The sequence below is a fragment of the Plecotus auritus genome (assembly GCF_963455305.1).
Source record: "Plecotus auritus genome assembly, chromosome: 3".
In the NCBI taxonomy this organism is placed as follows: Eukaryota; Metazoa; Chordata; class Mammalia; order Chiroptera; family Vespertilionidae; genus Plecotus; species Plecotus auritus.
Genome location: NC_137772.1, coordinates 185,513,134 through 185,529,113, shown reverse-complemented (window position 1 = coordinate 185,529,113; position 15,980 = coordinate 185,513,134). Strand labels below are relative to the sequence as shown.

Here is a 15,980-nt window from a genome sequence, read left to right as displayed (position 1 = left end):
ATTTACCAGTACATGTTTATCATTATTTCAAAATTAGACTACTCCCACATTGTCCTTTTGGAGCTGCTGTTAACGCCTCCATGTGTTACATGCCAATGTTGAAAACTGTCTATATTATTTTTATTACTCAGTTTTGGCAATTTCTTCACATTTGAATATAACAGGAATATAAAGTTGGGTATCTACTCCAGGGTCCCTCCGCTCGCTAGAATCACTGGTCTAGTTTCTAGAAGCCAAAATAATGGGCATTGAGATGGGAGAACTCACCTAAATGTCAAATTAAACTTTTATAGGGAGTGTTTAAAGGATTAAAACTGCAGTTTTTTAGGTTTATTCTACTTCTGGGATGTCTGCCAGCAAAATCCACAGCACAAAGAAGACTTGAGCTGCTAGTTGTGGGTCCTCAAGCAATTCTCTCAACTTGTCTGGGCTGCTATTGCCTCAACTGTCTTTAAAAAAAAAAAAAGTTTCAAACAGCTGGCCCTGTCAAAGTCCCCTTCAAGTTTTAAAAACAATTTTGTCAATAATTATAGAAGTACTAAAAATTATGTTCTCTATATAAAATGCCTAGTAATTTCAAAAAACAAAGGACAAAGGAACCTCAAATATAATTCTTAAACATTCAGAAAGACTTCATAATAATTGTGAGATGTCATGAAAATTGCCCCTTTGGCTTGGCTGTCATTTGCTTCAAATAAGCCTGAGCCACAGGAAAACTATTTTAACACTCTGAGAAGATTAAGTAGTTAATCCACTGGGGAAACCATGTTGAAACACAGAATTCAGAAATCCGCTTCCCAGAGACAAGCATTGAAAATAGCAAACATTTGTTTTATTTTGCATAAAATTATTCAAATGATATACTGTATACAAATACTTTCTATTATTTGGCATGCATTTTCATGGTTGTGTTTTTTTCTTTCTGATCTAAAACTCCGATGAAGGTCATGTCTAATGTTGACAGAAAACCACCATTTATAAGTCAGAGTCTCACAGGTGAGTTGTAACTTGTCTTGGGGGAAAACATCCATAATAATGAAAATTCCAAGTTCCCTTCTTTGAGGAGAAATTGATGTGAAATGGAAGATTGGGTAGATTATGGAATTAACTGCCAAGATAATTTCTGCTTTCATGGCTTCACTAAACTGGAATTTCTAGTGCATCATTCACTACCCCATAATTATGCATCAAAATATTAACCAATTAGCAGGAAAGATGTAAGAGCTCAAGGGGTAGTGATAATTAGACATGAAATCTGAACTACGGAGTTCGAAACAAACAGGTCTATCATACTTCATAAACTTAATAAACCTAAAGAAAATGTATCAACTCATTTGGTAAATAAAATAATTTCATTGTTTTTCAGCTCACACCATCCGCTAGTTTTTACTCCTCTCTTTCCTTACTTCCTGATTCAAAAATAAATAAATACAAGTAGGGCATATATATCAAGTGGGACATGATATAAATAAAATCCTTCTAATGCACAGGCTTTGGAGTTCAATTTTTATATGAAATATGTTTGGAAGCGGTACACCCTTTCATTTTTAACCACTGTTCTTGAGAAATGAATAAACTAATATATGCTATTGAAAAAAATAAGGGAGAAATAAAAACTAAACTGCAACAATTGTTGTTCATGTCTAGTTTGTGCTGCTGACTATATTTTGTTAGTTCAACATAGTTTGTGCATTTGAAAAGCTTCATATTGCTAGGTCTAAGCTCCATCAGGCAGGCATCATGCTGTAATATGTGTGTATCCTCAGTGGTAGGAAAGCATCCAACATCCAACACATAGTAGGCACTTTATAAATATTTGTTGCATTAAGGAAGGAATAAACAAATGACCAAACACCAGATAACCATCTATTTCAATCAGGTAAATATTTCTGAGAGCCTTGCTTATCTACCTCCACATTTTCTAAATATTAAATTGTTTCAGATAATTTTCCCCATATGTATATTCATGTGTCAGCTTGAAAGATCTTTATTACATTGAAATCAGTATGTGAAAATGTCTTGAAAACATTTGGAAATATGTTTAAGAACACAGAAGTAGATATCAGAAACCTGAGTTTGAGTTCCAGTTCTCCTACAGAGTGGCTGAGAAATCTTGAAGAGGTCGCCAGTGTGCCTGAGACTCATTTTACTCATCTGTATATTTTATTTATCTGTCCAGCCTACCTCATAGGGTCTCTATGTAGATGAAATAAAATACCGTACGTTTATATTATAACCAGAATGAAACAAAGAGACTACAAAAGCCTACTAGCAAATGTTTCCTCTTCAGTAACCAGAGCAAACATATTGTTGGAAAAGTCAAGATTGAAATGGTAAAATAGTGCCTTCCTGTCAACAGGCATGCAACAACAAAAGTCACATATTTAATAGACTGCATATGGAAAGTTTGCACAACCCTAATGCCGTTACATGGCCACCTCAGCATGAGGAAAGAGAAGAGTTCAGGGAGTTCACTTTGCAAATCAGTGCCAGTGACAGACCTCCTAACAGAGGTTTTGACTGTCCAATGAGCGTTTGAGCCTGCTGAGCAATGCTACTTCTTACAAGTGCTTCAGTAAGGTGAAACACAGGAAATCAGACAACAACCAACCTCACTGTCAAGGATATGTACTGTTCTCTGCCAAAGCCAAGCAAAGAAATTTTAGCTCACAACTACACAGGCCAACGATTTTCAACCTTTTTCATCTCACGGCACATGGAGTAATTACTACAATTCTGCAGCACAACAAAAAATATATTTTTTGCCAATCTGACCAAAAAAAAAACAGTATAATTTTGATTCATTCACGTTGGAGGGCTTGTGTTGGCTGTTGTCATTTTTTAATTTGACAATCTAAGGGAAAAGAGGTCAGTGCCCCTGACTAAATAGTCGGGAATTGCATGTTTTAACAATTCTTGCGGCACACCAGTTGAAAAATCACTGACATACTGTCTATTAACAATGATGTGAAAACACGATGGTTCTGTGTCTCCATTTTCATTCAGCTCTTAATACCTTTTGCAAGCTGAAGTTCTTGTAAAGGAAAAAGGTTTCCAATGTTATGTTAGCATTACAATAGGGAAAGGGAAAGGACACACCATCTCATGATGTCTTAGATTTAGAATCAGCTACCATATGGAGTAATTAGTATCTTTAATTGGTAACTTTCTACACCTATGCACTGGGAGGAAAAAATGTTGCTAATAAATCAAATCCTGTGTGGGTGTGTGTGTGTGTATGTGTGTGTGTGTATGTGTAACCACTCTAAAAACAGGCACCTAATATTTTGGTATTTTCCTGATCTTAGTCTATGATAGGATGGCTTGAATAGTTTTATTCTATATTTATTCACCTTGTTTAAATTATAGAGCACTATCCAATAGAAATATAATGTGAACAACACTATATTTGATTTTAAAATTTCTGGTAGCCACATTTTTAAAAAGGAAAATTAAAAAGATGAAATTAATTTTAACAATATTTTTCAAAATATATTTTTATTGAGTTTAGAGGAAGGGGAGAGGGATAGAAAGATAGAAACATCTATGAGAGAGCAACATCAATCAGCTGGCCCCTGCATGCCCCCTACCGGGGATCAAGCCCGAAATCCAGGCATGTGCCCTAACCATGACCTCCTGGTTCATGGGCTGACGCTCAAACACTGAGCAACACCAGCCGGCCTTAACAATATTTTATTTAACTCCATATATTAAAATATTCAATACAAAGATTATTGGTATATTTACATCCTTTCTTTTCATACTTTTGCATAAGTCTTTGAAATCCAATGCATACATTACACTTATACACATGTCAATTAGAACACTAACTCTTCATCTAAAATACTACATCGGTTTTTAGATTTCATCAACTTGACAGTCAAAAAGTAGATCCACATACCAAGTTGTTCCAAGCGTACATAAAATTTTTCCAAAAACTAAATCAAGGACCAATGTTTAGAATCCTTTAGAATTTAGGTCCTCGGTAGCATTCAAGGGCTCATCAGCAACATGGGGTGCGGCTGTCACCTGAATCCACATCTACCACAATGAAAGATACCTTGCAGAACAGCTCGGATATACTCTGTCAAAAGGCATTTTCAGAAATTGAATTAAAAATGTTCTCCCTAAATGAGAAACTTTCTGTTCAACTTCTGTTCCCCAAAGCTTTATATGACCCATGCGCTTATTTTGAGAAACCTAAAATAGAGTCATTAGCTTTGGCATACTGGTAACTCTCTATATCCAATAAAACACAAGAATCTCTATGTCATTTTTGTTTACTTACACAGGTAGAGTCAACCCTATTTATTACCTGTTATTACATTATACATTGAAGGGGGAAAGCAGGTTAAATGCCCTGCTGATGTGTGTCTATTTGTTGATTTTATTTACCCTGTTGATGAAGCTTATCACAAACCGGAGGTAGGCTAGGAGGACAGTGGGAAGATTAAAGACTTTGAGGAAATATTTTAGCCTTAAGTTCAGGTCCTCTCTGACCTCTGTCTTTTCTAGCAACGTCTGGGTATGCATAACCTGTCAGAGCCATTCTTTTGTAGTTGAACTAGTACAGAACCAGGAAGAGGCAACTGACCTTATGCTAAGTAAAGCTTTGCAAAGCATGTCTTTGCCTCTCACCTCTGGAGGCTTAATGGTTAACCATTTGAGTTAGGGAGAGTCAAGCTGTCTGGGTTGGAACTCTTGTTCTGCCACTTGCTCTCAGGTTAATCTTTCTGTGTCTCATCTGTAAAATGGCTATAATAATAACAGGACTGGACCTAAGTCAAAGATTGTTATGAGGAACAAATGAGATTTCACAGGATATAAAACATTTGAACACACAGCACTGATCCTAGAACATGGTAGTTGTCCAACCATTATTGCTATGCTTAGCTCAGAAGTCTGGATAATAGAGATGGGAATATATGCTGAATAAATATTTGTTGTAAATAAAAACATATGGTCAAGAACTTTATTAATACCAAAGTGCTATATAAGCTATTTCTATCCTATGCAAAATAAGTTTAGAGAGCGGATCTATTCAATGTATTTAATGAAGAAGAGAAAAAAAAACAAATCTTCACAATGTGGCTTACTAAAGTGCTAATGTTTTATAAAGCCTTTACCAACAATCAGAACCACATTTATTCACTTGCAAAATGCTATTATGCATGTCAAAACCACTTTAGGGTGACCCATAGCTCTGCTCACCTCCACTGCCAAGCAGCATCACATTTAATAGGACGGCCAACACATTGCCCTATGGTGGTTCTAGAGAATTCACAGATAAAAATCTTAAATCTGTAAAAATGGCTTCTCTCGCAGCCAAAGTTTATGTTTCCATCACTACTGTATGCTCCTTGGTCATGTTGCTTGACCAGATCAGCTAACTAACAAAATTATCTTACTGGGTTTCCTTTTCCTTCCTCTGCCAGGGTACCATCACCAATAAGTATGAAAAGACCAAAAGAGACATAATCGCAGTAAAAAGGAGAAACAAACTAATCCAACAATTGGATAAGTACGTGTAGAATAACCAAGAAGGCCAAATTCAAACTTCAAAAGCTTTATAACAGGCAATTCTAACTCATAAAACTGTCACTTCCATGGGTGGTCATTTCCTGGTCTTGTAAAGGGCATGTAAAAAGATCTTTAAAATTCATTTCTGCTTAAAGATACAAAGTATATATAAAACTACCATTTCTATGCCTAGTCAAGATTTGTCACTAAAATAACTTAGAAATGCGGACATGATAGTTTGCAAAATGACTTTCCAGAAAGACCACAAGAGTGGAGCATTTTAAAGCATAATTTCCCAGAAAACAGATTATTTTTATAATCCTGAAAGTACCCATAGAGAGAAGTGAATTCACAGTAGCAGTCTGTCCCAGCTGTGTAAGCAACGCACTTATTCCACCATGAATGCTTCATTAATATTTCAGGGATGATGTTGCAATTTTCCATGGGCAACTGTCAGGGCTCTGCTTCTTGACACATATCAAAACGGTCTAAATTACATTCAATACTCGTGTGTCTGTCATTGACCAAAATGCAGTTTTGAGGGATCCAGTGTTTCCAAATTCACACCCAGGCATGTCTAATTTCATCCTGTATCCACCCGGCTTAACCTTGGGATGTTTCACTCAGCCACGCGTGTTAAACCCTTCCACTGGCTGAAGGGTTTCCTTTCTTCTACGGACCTATCCCCAGTGATTTTTATCTTAAAAATAATTCCCATTCCAACGCGTAAGAAGCCAGATGTGTCTCCTACACGCTCACGCTTGTGCCATTATCCACTTCGCAGTGATGCTTAAGGAGGCTTCCATTTGCATAGACATCCCCAACCTGCTGGTGGAAACGTTGTCAGTCCGATGCTTTGTCTCCTGCCTCAGGAGGCCAGGGTTGCATGGACACGTATGACAGACGCTCTCGAAATAAATAATAATAATAATAATAATAATAATAATAATAATAATAATAAAGCACCCAGCCCAGCAGAGAGGGTGCTCCTGCAGGCAAAGCCCAACGGGCGATCGATCGCCCCGGGCGGGTGCGGGACCCGGAGGAGTCAGAGCCCCCGGGACCTGGCGCCGCGCAGCAGCCGGCCACCTGCAAACGCCGAAGACTTGGGGACCGCTAGGGTCTCCCCGCTAGCGTCCGGCCATTCGTGCCAAGCCGGCGGTGACCCGCTGCCTGAGTTTCCCCCGCCGGGCCGCCCCTCAGGTCCCCGCAACGCGGCTGCCGGTGCCCCGGACCCGAGCAGTTCCCAGCCGCGCCCTCACCCCGCAGCCCGCCCGCCGCCGCCGCCGCCGCCGCCGCCGCGTCCGTCCTCACCTGACAGCCACCCGCACCGAGCTCTCGTCCGGGGCGCCCCACATGCTGGCGGCGGGCGACAGCCGGGCCCCTGGGCCTTGGCACCGCAGAGCGGAGGCGCTGCCCGAGGCGCGGCGCTGGGGCGCTGGGGCGCAGGGGCTGGAGCGGCAGGGCGGCCGGCTCACCTCCGCCGCGCTCCAGCCATGTTGGGCGACTGAATGGAAAGGTGGTGGCGGCGCTGAGGCGGGCGCAGAGGGGAGGTGATTCAGCGGCCGGGCGCCCGCCCCCTCCCCCGCTCACCCCCCAGGATCTGGGGCGGGGACACGGCGCGCTTGAATGGCGAGCGCGGCGGCGGCGGAGCCAGCAGGCCGCCCGCGGCCTCCAGACGGCGGTGTGCGCGCGCCCTGCCCCCCGCGCGGACGCGGCCTGCGGTGGCCGGGCTCACGCCTGCCGCCCGGGCGATCGGGGCTGGTGGCCCGCACTGCGTCAGCGGCGGCCGGCCCCTCGGCGCCCGCCCCTGTCGGCGGCGCGCCCAGCCCTGGGCTGGCACTGCCTGGCGCTGCTGGCCAGGAGGCGCGGGGGAGGGTGCCCGGCCGCCGCTGCCCACGCCCGAGGGCCACCAGCCTGCGCGCCCTTCTAGGCTCTGCAGGGAGAACGCAGCAGCGGCGCTCGCCCTGTGGCCTGCGTCTTTTCTAAAACCAAAGCTTCTTCACCTATGTAACGCTGGGAATCAGCCATCTGCGCTGCTACTCGGCTTTGTTGCCACACTCAGCCTTATTGTCCTCTCTCCGGCCTGGACTTTGACCCCCTTCCCCTGCCCCCCGCTGAATGCCCTCCCTCCCTGGAATCGGTCACTCGTGCTAACTGCCTCTCGCTTGGGCCACTGGCTCTGGGCAGCTGGCCTGTTCCGCAGCGCATCGCCCATGTGCCAGCCGTGGTGGGATGTGGAAATGATTGACTGCTGAGACTCTGAACGCGTTTCTGTTCAATCACTTGTAGCCTGGTAAATGAACTGCACCCTGGTACTGCCAAGTGTTCCCAGATCTGAATATCCACCAGGACCTGCTGTGTAGCAAGTCCTTCCAAACTGACTTTCTTTCCCTCTGTCCTTCAAAAGCTCCTGCCAAAGCCAGGCTTCTATCCACATTGACCCACCGTGGTTTCTGCTTTTGACTGTTGTGCTCCCACATGCCTTGACATAGCTCTGGGGAAACGGCCTTTATCAGTATCTTTTGTGGACTGCCCATACAGTTTTCTAAATAAACATGTGGGGACACACAAAGCAGTAGAACAAATTAAATGTCACCATCCAAATAAAAGCACTACGCCGAGTACCTACAATCGAAAATCGCGCACCTAATAATCCTACCCAGGAGAGATAGGGCAGCACACCCCGGGACAAAGGAGAAGCGTTTTCTTAAGTGAATGCCCACGTGATGTATAATTACAGGTTTAAACTTACTCTGTCCCTTCACCTGGATACCCCTGAGTCTTAAGGTATAACATAGCTGGGAAATAGAGAGAGCAGGGATGGTGTGTATCCTTCTGTAGAACAAATCGCACCAATGCCACCAGGAGCCTGACAGGTAACTTCAGTGAGTGGAGCAGGAGGGTGAGGACCAAAGTAGAACAGAAAACACAGGCCCCTTCCGCAGGTGGCCACCCCCCAGCTCGGACTGCTGGGATGCAGGCCCTTTGCTGCCAAGCTTTGCGTATGCTTGCATGTTTGTTACTTCTCAAGAGATAGAGAAAAACCAGACCTATATGCGAAAACTCCTTAGATTTTTTTAATAAACTTCAATAACTAATTCAGCACCATATTTACATACCATGTAAACCAATCAAAATATGTCTTGGGCCCACTTCAGTCCCACGCCATCAGTTTTGGAACTTCTGACCAAAACATTGGCACCAATACAGCGGTGTCTTTGAGTACATTACACATGGGTTCAGGAAGAGGAAGTGTAAAAATTCAAATTCCCATTGATGACCGAGTCAGTAATTTTCTTCCAAATTTCAAAATTTGTAAATTAATTATCTATTTGTGTATTTACTTCAGATTCCTTTACAGCTGCTATAATCCTTTTCCTTATGGCTCATCTAATAAGTATCTGAGGTTGAAGAAACCCCCAAGGGAAAACCTCTTACCACAAGAGGGGTTTAAATCCGATTGCAATTAGTCACTCAGTTAATATTTCATAAGCAACTGCTATATGCAGACAGTGCTACACACTGGTGATATGAAGAGGATTAGGACTGTCAGTGTCAGCCCGGCCAGGGTTGCTCAGTGGTTGAGCATCAACCTATATAGTTAGATTCTAAGTCAGGGCACATGCCTGGTTGCAGGCTCAACCCCCAGTGGGGTGCATGTAGGAGGCAGCTGATTAATAATTCTCTCTCATCATTGATGTCCTTTCTCTCTTCCCCTCTCCCTTTCTCTCTGAAATCAATAAAATATATTTTTTTTTAAAAAAAAAAAGGCTGTCAGTGTCTACAAGGTGATTTCAGTCTAGTTCAGGGAGAAATTTTTGAAAATCTGTAGTTGCAGTAATAGAATTTGTGAAAAGAGTGTGATGAATTCCATAGGGAAAGGTGCGGAATTCTTCAGGTATAGACCACTCAGGATGATCTCCCTGAAATCACTCTTGCCTCTACACTGCAGTAAGGGTGACCTTTGAAAACGTCATTTATGTCATTCTCCTGCCTGAAACCTTCCAAGGGCCATCTAACAGAAATAGAATACATTCTTCTAGACTTGTAGGCCCTTCACACTCTAGCCTCTCCAAACTCTAATCTTATCTTTTGCCACTCCAAGTCTTAACCACTATTTTTTGGTGACACTGCCCTTCTTTCTCTTCCTGAACACATCAAGTTCTTTTCTGCCTTAGGACCTTTGAACTAGCTATTCCTCCTACCTGGAATGTTCTTTCCCCAGATTTTCCCATGGTTAGCTCCTCTTGGTCTGTTAGGTGTCAGCTTAAGTGCTATCTCCTCAGAGAGACCTCTCCTAATCAATCTAACAGAGCACCCCCCCATGATTTGTATGGCCCAGTGCAAAGTGAAAATGCAGTGTCTTGTTAGAAAAGTAATATAAAAAATGCTGTTAAAGATGCTGATGTATAAAGCTTTTTTTCTTTCTTCTGAGCTCTCTTGTTCAGCTTGTCACGGTGTTTCCTTATTTGCTATTTAATGTCATTTTCCATAAAGAAAAATTAAAAAATATTAATTATTAGCATGATTTTACCATTCACCATTATATTGTGCAATGCCAGTTTTAAGTATGTATAGAAGAGCATTTGATTCATATGTGGAATTATCATAATTACACAATTCCTATTGTGTACTTCATACACACATGTGAATTTCATTCTTAACTGAACCGTAAAAACATTGCACAAAACTAACTCAACTGTTTTTATTTCACTTCTTGATACACCTACATCCTACTAACACTTTCTACCTTTGGCTTTCAGATGAGTCAGGAAGAACTGAAAGGAAGAGGAACCACCATTTCCTGTCTTTGCCTTCTTTTTACATCATCATTCTCAGAGCAAGTAGTTGGCAGCTACAGGGCAGTAATGAGTAGGAAAGTATAAGATAAGGTTCTTTGGTCATTGTGTTTCTTAAAATGTTGTTGTCTTCTCTTTGTATTTGAAATTAAGTTCTGGTTTGAGGGAAACATAGCCTCTCGAGTTGTCGGCATCCCCTGTTTAGTTAGCTGTAGACATAACACATTTACCCAGTTCGTGTACTGGCTTTGAATCTCACTTAAATCCCGCACATCATGAGTCAACCAGAATGCAATGCTCATAGGACATCAAGAAAGCCATATGAGAAAGAAGGGAGGACGTGTATCCTCTGCTTACCCACATACTCCAGTGTTCTATCAGACCTGCTTACAAAACACAAATCTAAAGATAAATGTATTGAGAATTTCAAGACAGTGATAACAGGATTAAAACAAGAGGAAGGCCCTCTAAGCACAGAGGGTTGTGACTGTATTGACAACTCACCCACTATATCCCCAGTTACTCACTATCCCATCACTATTTTATTTTTAATATTTTCATTGACTTTTAGAGAGAGAGGAAGGGAGAGGGAGAGAGAAAGAGAAACACTGATGTGAGAGCAGAACCTAATGGGGATCAAGCCTGCAACCCAGGCATATGCCCTGACCAGGAATCGAATCAGCAACGTTTTGGTGCACTGGAGGACATCCAACCTACTGAGCCACATGGGCCAGAGCACTATTTTATTTCATCACAGTCCTGTTCCTAGCTGATATTCTCTTGTTTTTTGTTTGTTTGTTTGTTTGTTTGTTTGTTTTGTTATTCTTTGCCTCCTTTCATTTGAATGTGAGTTCCAAGATAGTAGGGATCTTTTCTGTTTCATTCACTAATGGAAATCTGTAGGTCCCACAACAGTATCAGACACATAGTATGGATCATTAAATATTACCTAAATGACTATGTGACTTTGGGCAAGATCTGAGACCTAAATCTTATATGTAAGTAATGTATCTTCTACCTTATAGAATTGTTTTGGAGCTTGAAAGAGCTTTGCTTATCAAATGCTAATCACAGCACTAACTCGCAGTAAGTACACAGTAAAATTAGCTGATTTTATTATCAATATCTCTGTAAGTACAAAGTGTTTTAAAAAACAGTTACTCATGCCATAGCTGCACCTGTCTGAGGTACATTTGGAAGAAAGGTACATTCTAGCACACCCTAAACAGGCAGCCAAAAAGAAGCTACAGCTTGCATTAGGGCAACTATCTCACCAGTTTTTCCCTCTAGGCAATCTACCCTGTGCTTTCTGTTCTCCACATTCTAATCAGTCATTAAAACTTATTTGCCTCTTCCTTTTTGCTGCCAGCAGAAAGATTAAAAGAAAAAGTTCTGATTACAACTCCATGTGCAAACAACTGGCTTTGGACGAGCATGCCTAGACAAACACCTCCTCAGAAATCTTTCTGGAAAAAAAAAATCATTAGGAAACTAACCCTTCATACCTCAATCAGAAATACCAATTTTCCTTCAGTGATTCTTTTTGTTTTATACATTTTCCTCATTAATAACAATGAAAGTTATTTTTAGGGCTCTTCTGTGACTCCAGTGCAATATACTAACATGCATTATTTCACTTAATTCTTTCTCTCAATGACTCTAGAAGGTGGGCACAATTACTATTATTTGTTTCACATCTGAGGAAACAGAAGCCTTCCCAACAACCTCTATCGGTTAAAATCATTTCTATATTTCAGGCCTACCTCAAAAATCACCTCTTTCTTCAACCTTTTCCTGATTTCAGATGTGTAATTTTTTCTTCTGCCAAATCTCTGTTACATTTCATTTATGTCTTTGTTATTGTTGTAATGATCACTTTTTAACTTGAGTAGATTATAAATTCCTAAAAAGCAGAATTGGTGGAAAATGAAGGAGTGCAGTCAGTATTTGTTTACTGAATAAATCAGTGATTTCCCAGAAGGCCATGCTATGCTTAGATTTCAACACAAAACAAATTTTCATTGTAGGTAATCTGTTCCCCCTGGTTATAGCTCTCAGAGAGACTGTTTCTATACCATAGTGTCTATGAAAGGTGGTGTTCAAACTATCAGGAAGGAAAACCAAAGCACCTGAGATTCTGTAAAACAGAAAATGTAAGCAAGTCTCCTTTGGAGATGGCAGACATACTACAATTGTAGTCCATCCTTTTCATTTGACACATAAGGATAGAGTTCCTAAGAGGGGAACTGACCACCAGCACCAGGTATCCGCCCAGCACATACATGCACACACATATTTACACGCACAGTCAATCAGTGGCACAGCTAAATTAAAATCTAGGTATCTTGACTCTGTGTTCAAGGCTCTTTGTTCTTCACTGTTCACTTTACAAAATGTTTTATTCTTTGGGCTTTAGAAAATGTCAGCCTACACTGCAAGTATTTGCATATGAAGAATATATACTGAAAAGGAACAGAAGGCAAGCATAGATACTTATCGTAGCAGTTTACCTTATGGTAAAAGCAGTTTGTTAACATCATGCAGATTTTTTAATGACTGAGAACATTACTAGAAAACCAAACTTTTAATGATATACACATTTTCTCATTTATGCTTATTTTTAATATTAGAGGCCTGGTGCACTAAAATTTGTGCACTGGGACAGGGAGTCCCTCAGCATGGCCTGCGCCCTCTTGAAGTCCGGGAGCCCTTGGGGGGGTTGGGCCTAAGCTGGCAGTCAGACATCCCTCTGGCAGCCCAGGAGCCCATTAGTCAGACATCCTTAGCACTGCTGGGGAGGCGGGAGAGGCTCCTGCCACCGCCACTGCCCTGACCAGCCATGAGCCAGCTTCTGGCTGAGCGGCACTCCCCCTGTGGAAGCACACTGACCACTAGGGTGCAGCTCCTGCATTGAGTGTCTGTCACCTGGTGGTCAGTGCACATCATAGTGACCGGTCATTCCAGGTCCTTTTGTCATTAGGGTCAATTTGCATATTGTCCTTTTATTATATAGGATAGGTGGGAGTTATTTCTGGGTGGAAATTTAGGGTTTGAGAAATTTTCTTTTTTCGTTCTTTGGATGTTTTTATATTGCTTGAAAATTTTTTAAATAATATAAATCACTTTTACAAAAACAAGGAAAATTTTCCTCTCAGGAAAAAATGGCAAGCAGTTCTACTTTTCTATATTAAGAATAAACAATTAGGTAAAAGTTACATTTCATGCTTCATCATTAAAATCAGAGTTTGAAATAAAAAATTACATGTAGAGTCTTGGACCTGAGTTACAAATCTATGGGAAATTCAAAGAATAAAGACCTTCTCTCCAGTTGAGTTTGTAGCATATGGGTATGGCTCACAGCTTGATTACCCCAAAATACTGGCCCAGTTAATTGCATTCAAATGCAAATTACAGCTATTAAGTCACGCTGGTCTTGTGCCAAAGGCTTGAGCCAAGTTTGTAAGAGAAGTGTGGTGTTTTTTTCTAACTGTGCAGGACTGAACTTGATAAGCAGTTGGAACACTCATTCATTAGAACTTCAGTGTGTGTGTGTGTGTGTGTGTGTGTGTGTGTGGAATGTTATAGAACTGAATCACCGAAAAACAACTTTATTAGTTATTTTAACTGAGAACATTTCACCATTTACTATCCTTCCTCTTTTATTTATTCATCAATACCACCATTCTTTTTCCATATGTTGATTGAAGTTCTTGCCTTCATTTTCACTTTTCTAACCTTTTTCTTTTCTTGTTCCTCCAAAGAATATTTTTCAAATTCTGATGGCTCGTGATACCCTGGAACCAAAAAATTAATGAAGCTCTTTAAGGACTTTTTTCATTCTTACTTAATTTCAGAAAACTTATAGCAATTAATAATATGAAGTTAATTATAATTTATAATAATATTGATACGTGGAGTTTGGGGGCTTCGGGCTTTCTCTGTAGGTTCTTGTTCTACGAAGTTTGAAGACTAAAATTCGCGGACTAAAAGACTTTAAATAAAAATGTGGAAGTTTATTACAAGCATATACAAACTCCCCCTGGGGAGGGGTCCCCTGGAGGGGTCCCTAAATGAAAAAGCCTGCTCTCTCTCTCTCTCTCTCTCTCTCTCTCTCTCTCTCTCTCTCTCTCTCTCTCTCTCTTCCTATTGGGAAAAATCTAGTTCAGTTTCTGAGTTTCTTTATCTATGGGTTTATAAGGGCTGGCAGCTCTTTGTCTGAACATGAGCCTTTCTAATTGGAACCTTCCTTAATGTATGACCCCAGCCCTTACTTTCCTAATTGGTCACTCTCCTAATTGGTATCAGTTTCAAAGTTCAAAGCCCACCTGGTGCCCCCCTCCTCCTCTTCCCCTTATCTTGTAACATTCCTCTATCCTCTGTGAAATAAGCATTATGACTTGGAGCTGTCTGCCCATCACATATGCCTTCCTCTCCCATGGACTCCCCCCACCCGCCCCCAGTTTTCTCTAACTGCCTGTCCTGTCTCTAAAATTTCTTGCAATATGGTAACTATTTAACTATTTCACCAGCTTCCACAATGCACATGTGCTTAGATTTATCCCCCCCCCCCCCACACACACACATAAAAAAAGCTACAGTAAAAAACAGAATATAAAGCCCTAACATCTAGATCCCTAATTTTCCTTACAGAGATACCCATGAGGTGGAATCAGTGCTTTTTGGACAAAAAAACACATAGCTTATGTTTGTAAGATGCTTTACCTATATCAGTATACAACTTACTATCTCTCATTCACTGCTCTGACCTGTTACTTTGCAGTAGACTACCAAAAAAGGCTTCCCGACAGGAGAAACTGGTGACATTTGTATTTATTTTATGATCCCAAGTCACTCCTCCAATTTTTGCAGAAGTGCAAAGGGAAAAACCATTTCTGACAGAAAAATTCTTAAATTCCCTTTTTAGTCCAATTATCTATCAAAATGATTACTTAAAGGACTTCTTTCCACTTCTGATTTTGACAGCAAAGGTAAAAACAGAGATATGGACACAATAAGATGTCCATGTGTAGTAAATGACCAACAAGACAATAATAGCAACACTTAAACACACTTTCTTATGCATGCACCACAACAAAGAAGGTGTGTTTTGCTACAACTTTCAAAAACAATCAGTTTTTTTAAATATTTATTTTAACCTGATAAGGATTCTACAGAATAGTTTGGTTTCCAAGTTAAAAATCAAAGAATAGTTTGATGTCTATGTTTCTGAGACACTATTTGCCATCTCCATACCTAAAGATTTCCATGTCCTTTTCAGAATTTCTCTAACAGTTTAAGCCTCCTGCTCAAACGTACCTCAATTGCATCACATTCATAATCCTTGTTCTTTATCAAATCCATATCTTAATATAGGCTGTTTTTTCTTTCCTATTTGGCTGAAATCTTCACTCACCTGACCGTAACCTCCAATAAGGCATGGATCAAATGTCTTGTTCACTACTTTGTGCCCAGTGTCTGCTATGATACAGTGACACAAGTAGATGTTTAATAAATATTTACTGAATAAAAGGATGAATGAACAGGACTTTCTGCAAGTCCAAATGTTAACTAAGGTGAACTTTAGTTAAAGAAACACTAGCTACTCCTTGTGGGTACAGCGTCATCAATAAAACTGCAGCACCTTTTACTGCACATACA

At 40.8% G+C, this 15,980-nt stretch overlaps 1 protein-coding gene across 7 annotated transcripts in view; it reads right to left on the bottom strand.

Annotated features, from left to right (window-relative positions):
• Positions 1-7,592, bottom strand: part of KIF21A (kinesin family member 21A) — a 145,357-nt gene extending 137,765 nt beyond the window's left edge. For all 7 annotated transcript variants that reach the window (XM_080661279.1, XM_080661273.1, XM_080661274.1 and 4 more), the window contains exon 1: positions 6,835-7,592. In XM_080661279.1, the coding sequence (XP_080517405.1) occupies positions 6,835-6,878 (44 nt within the window). In that variant the 5' untranslated portion in view covers positions 6,879-7,592. The remainder of the gene's footprint in view (positions 1-6,834) is intronic.
• Positions 7,593-15,980: the final 8,388 nt, after the last annotated feature.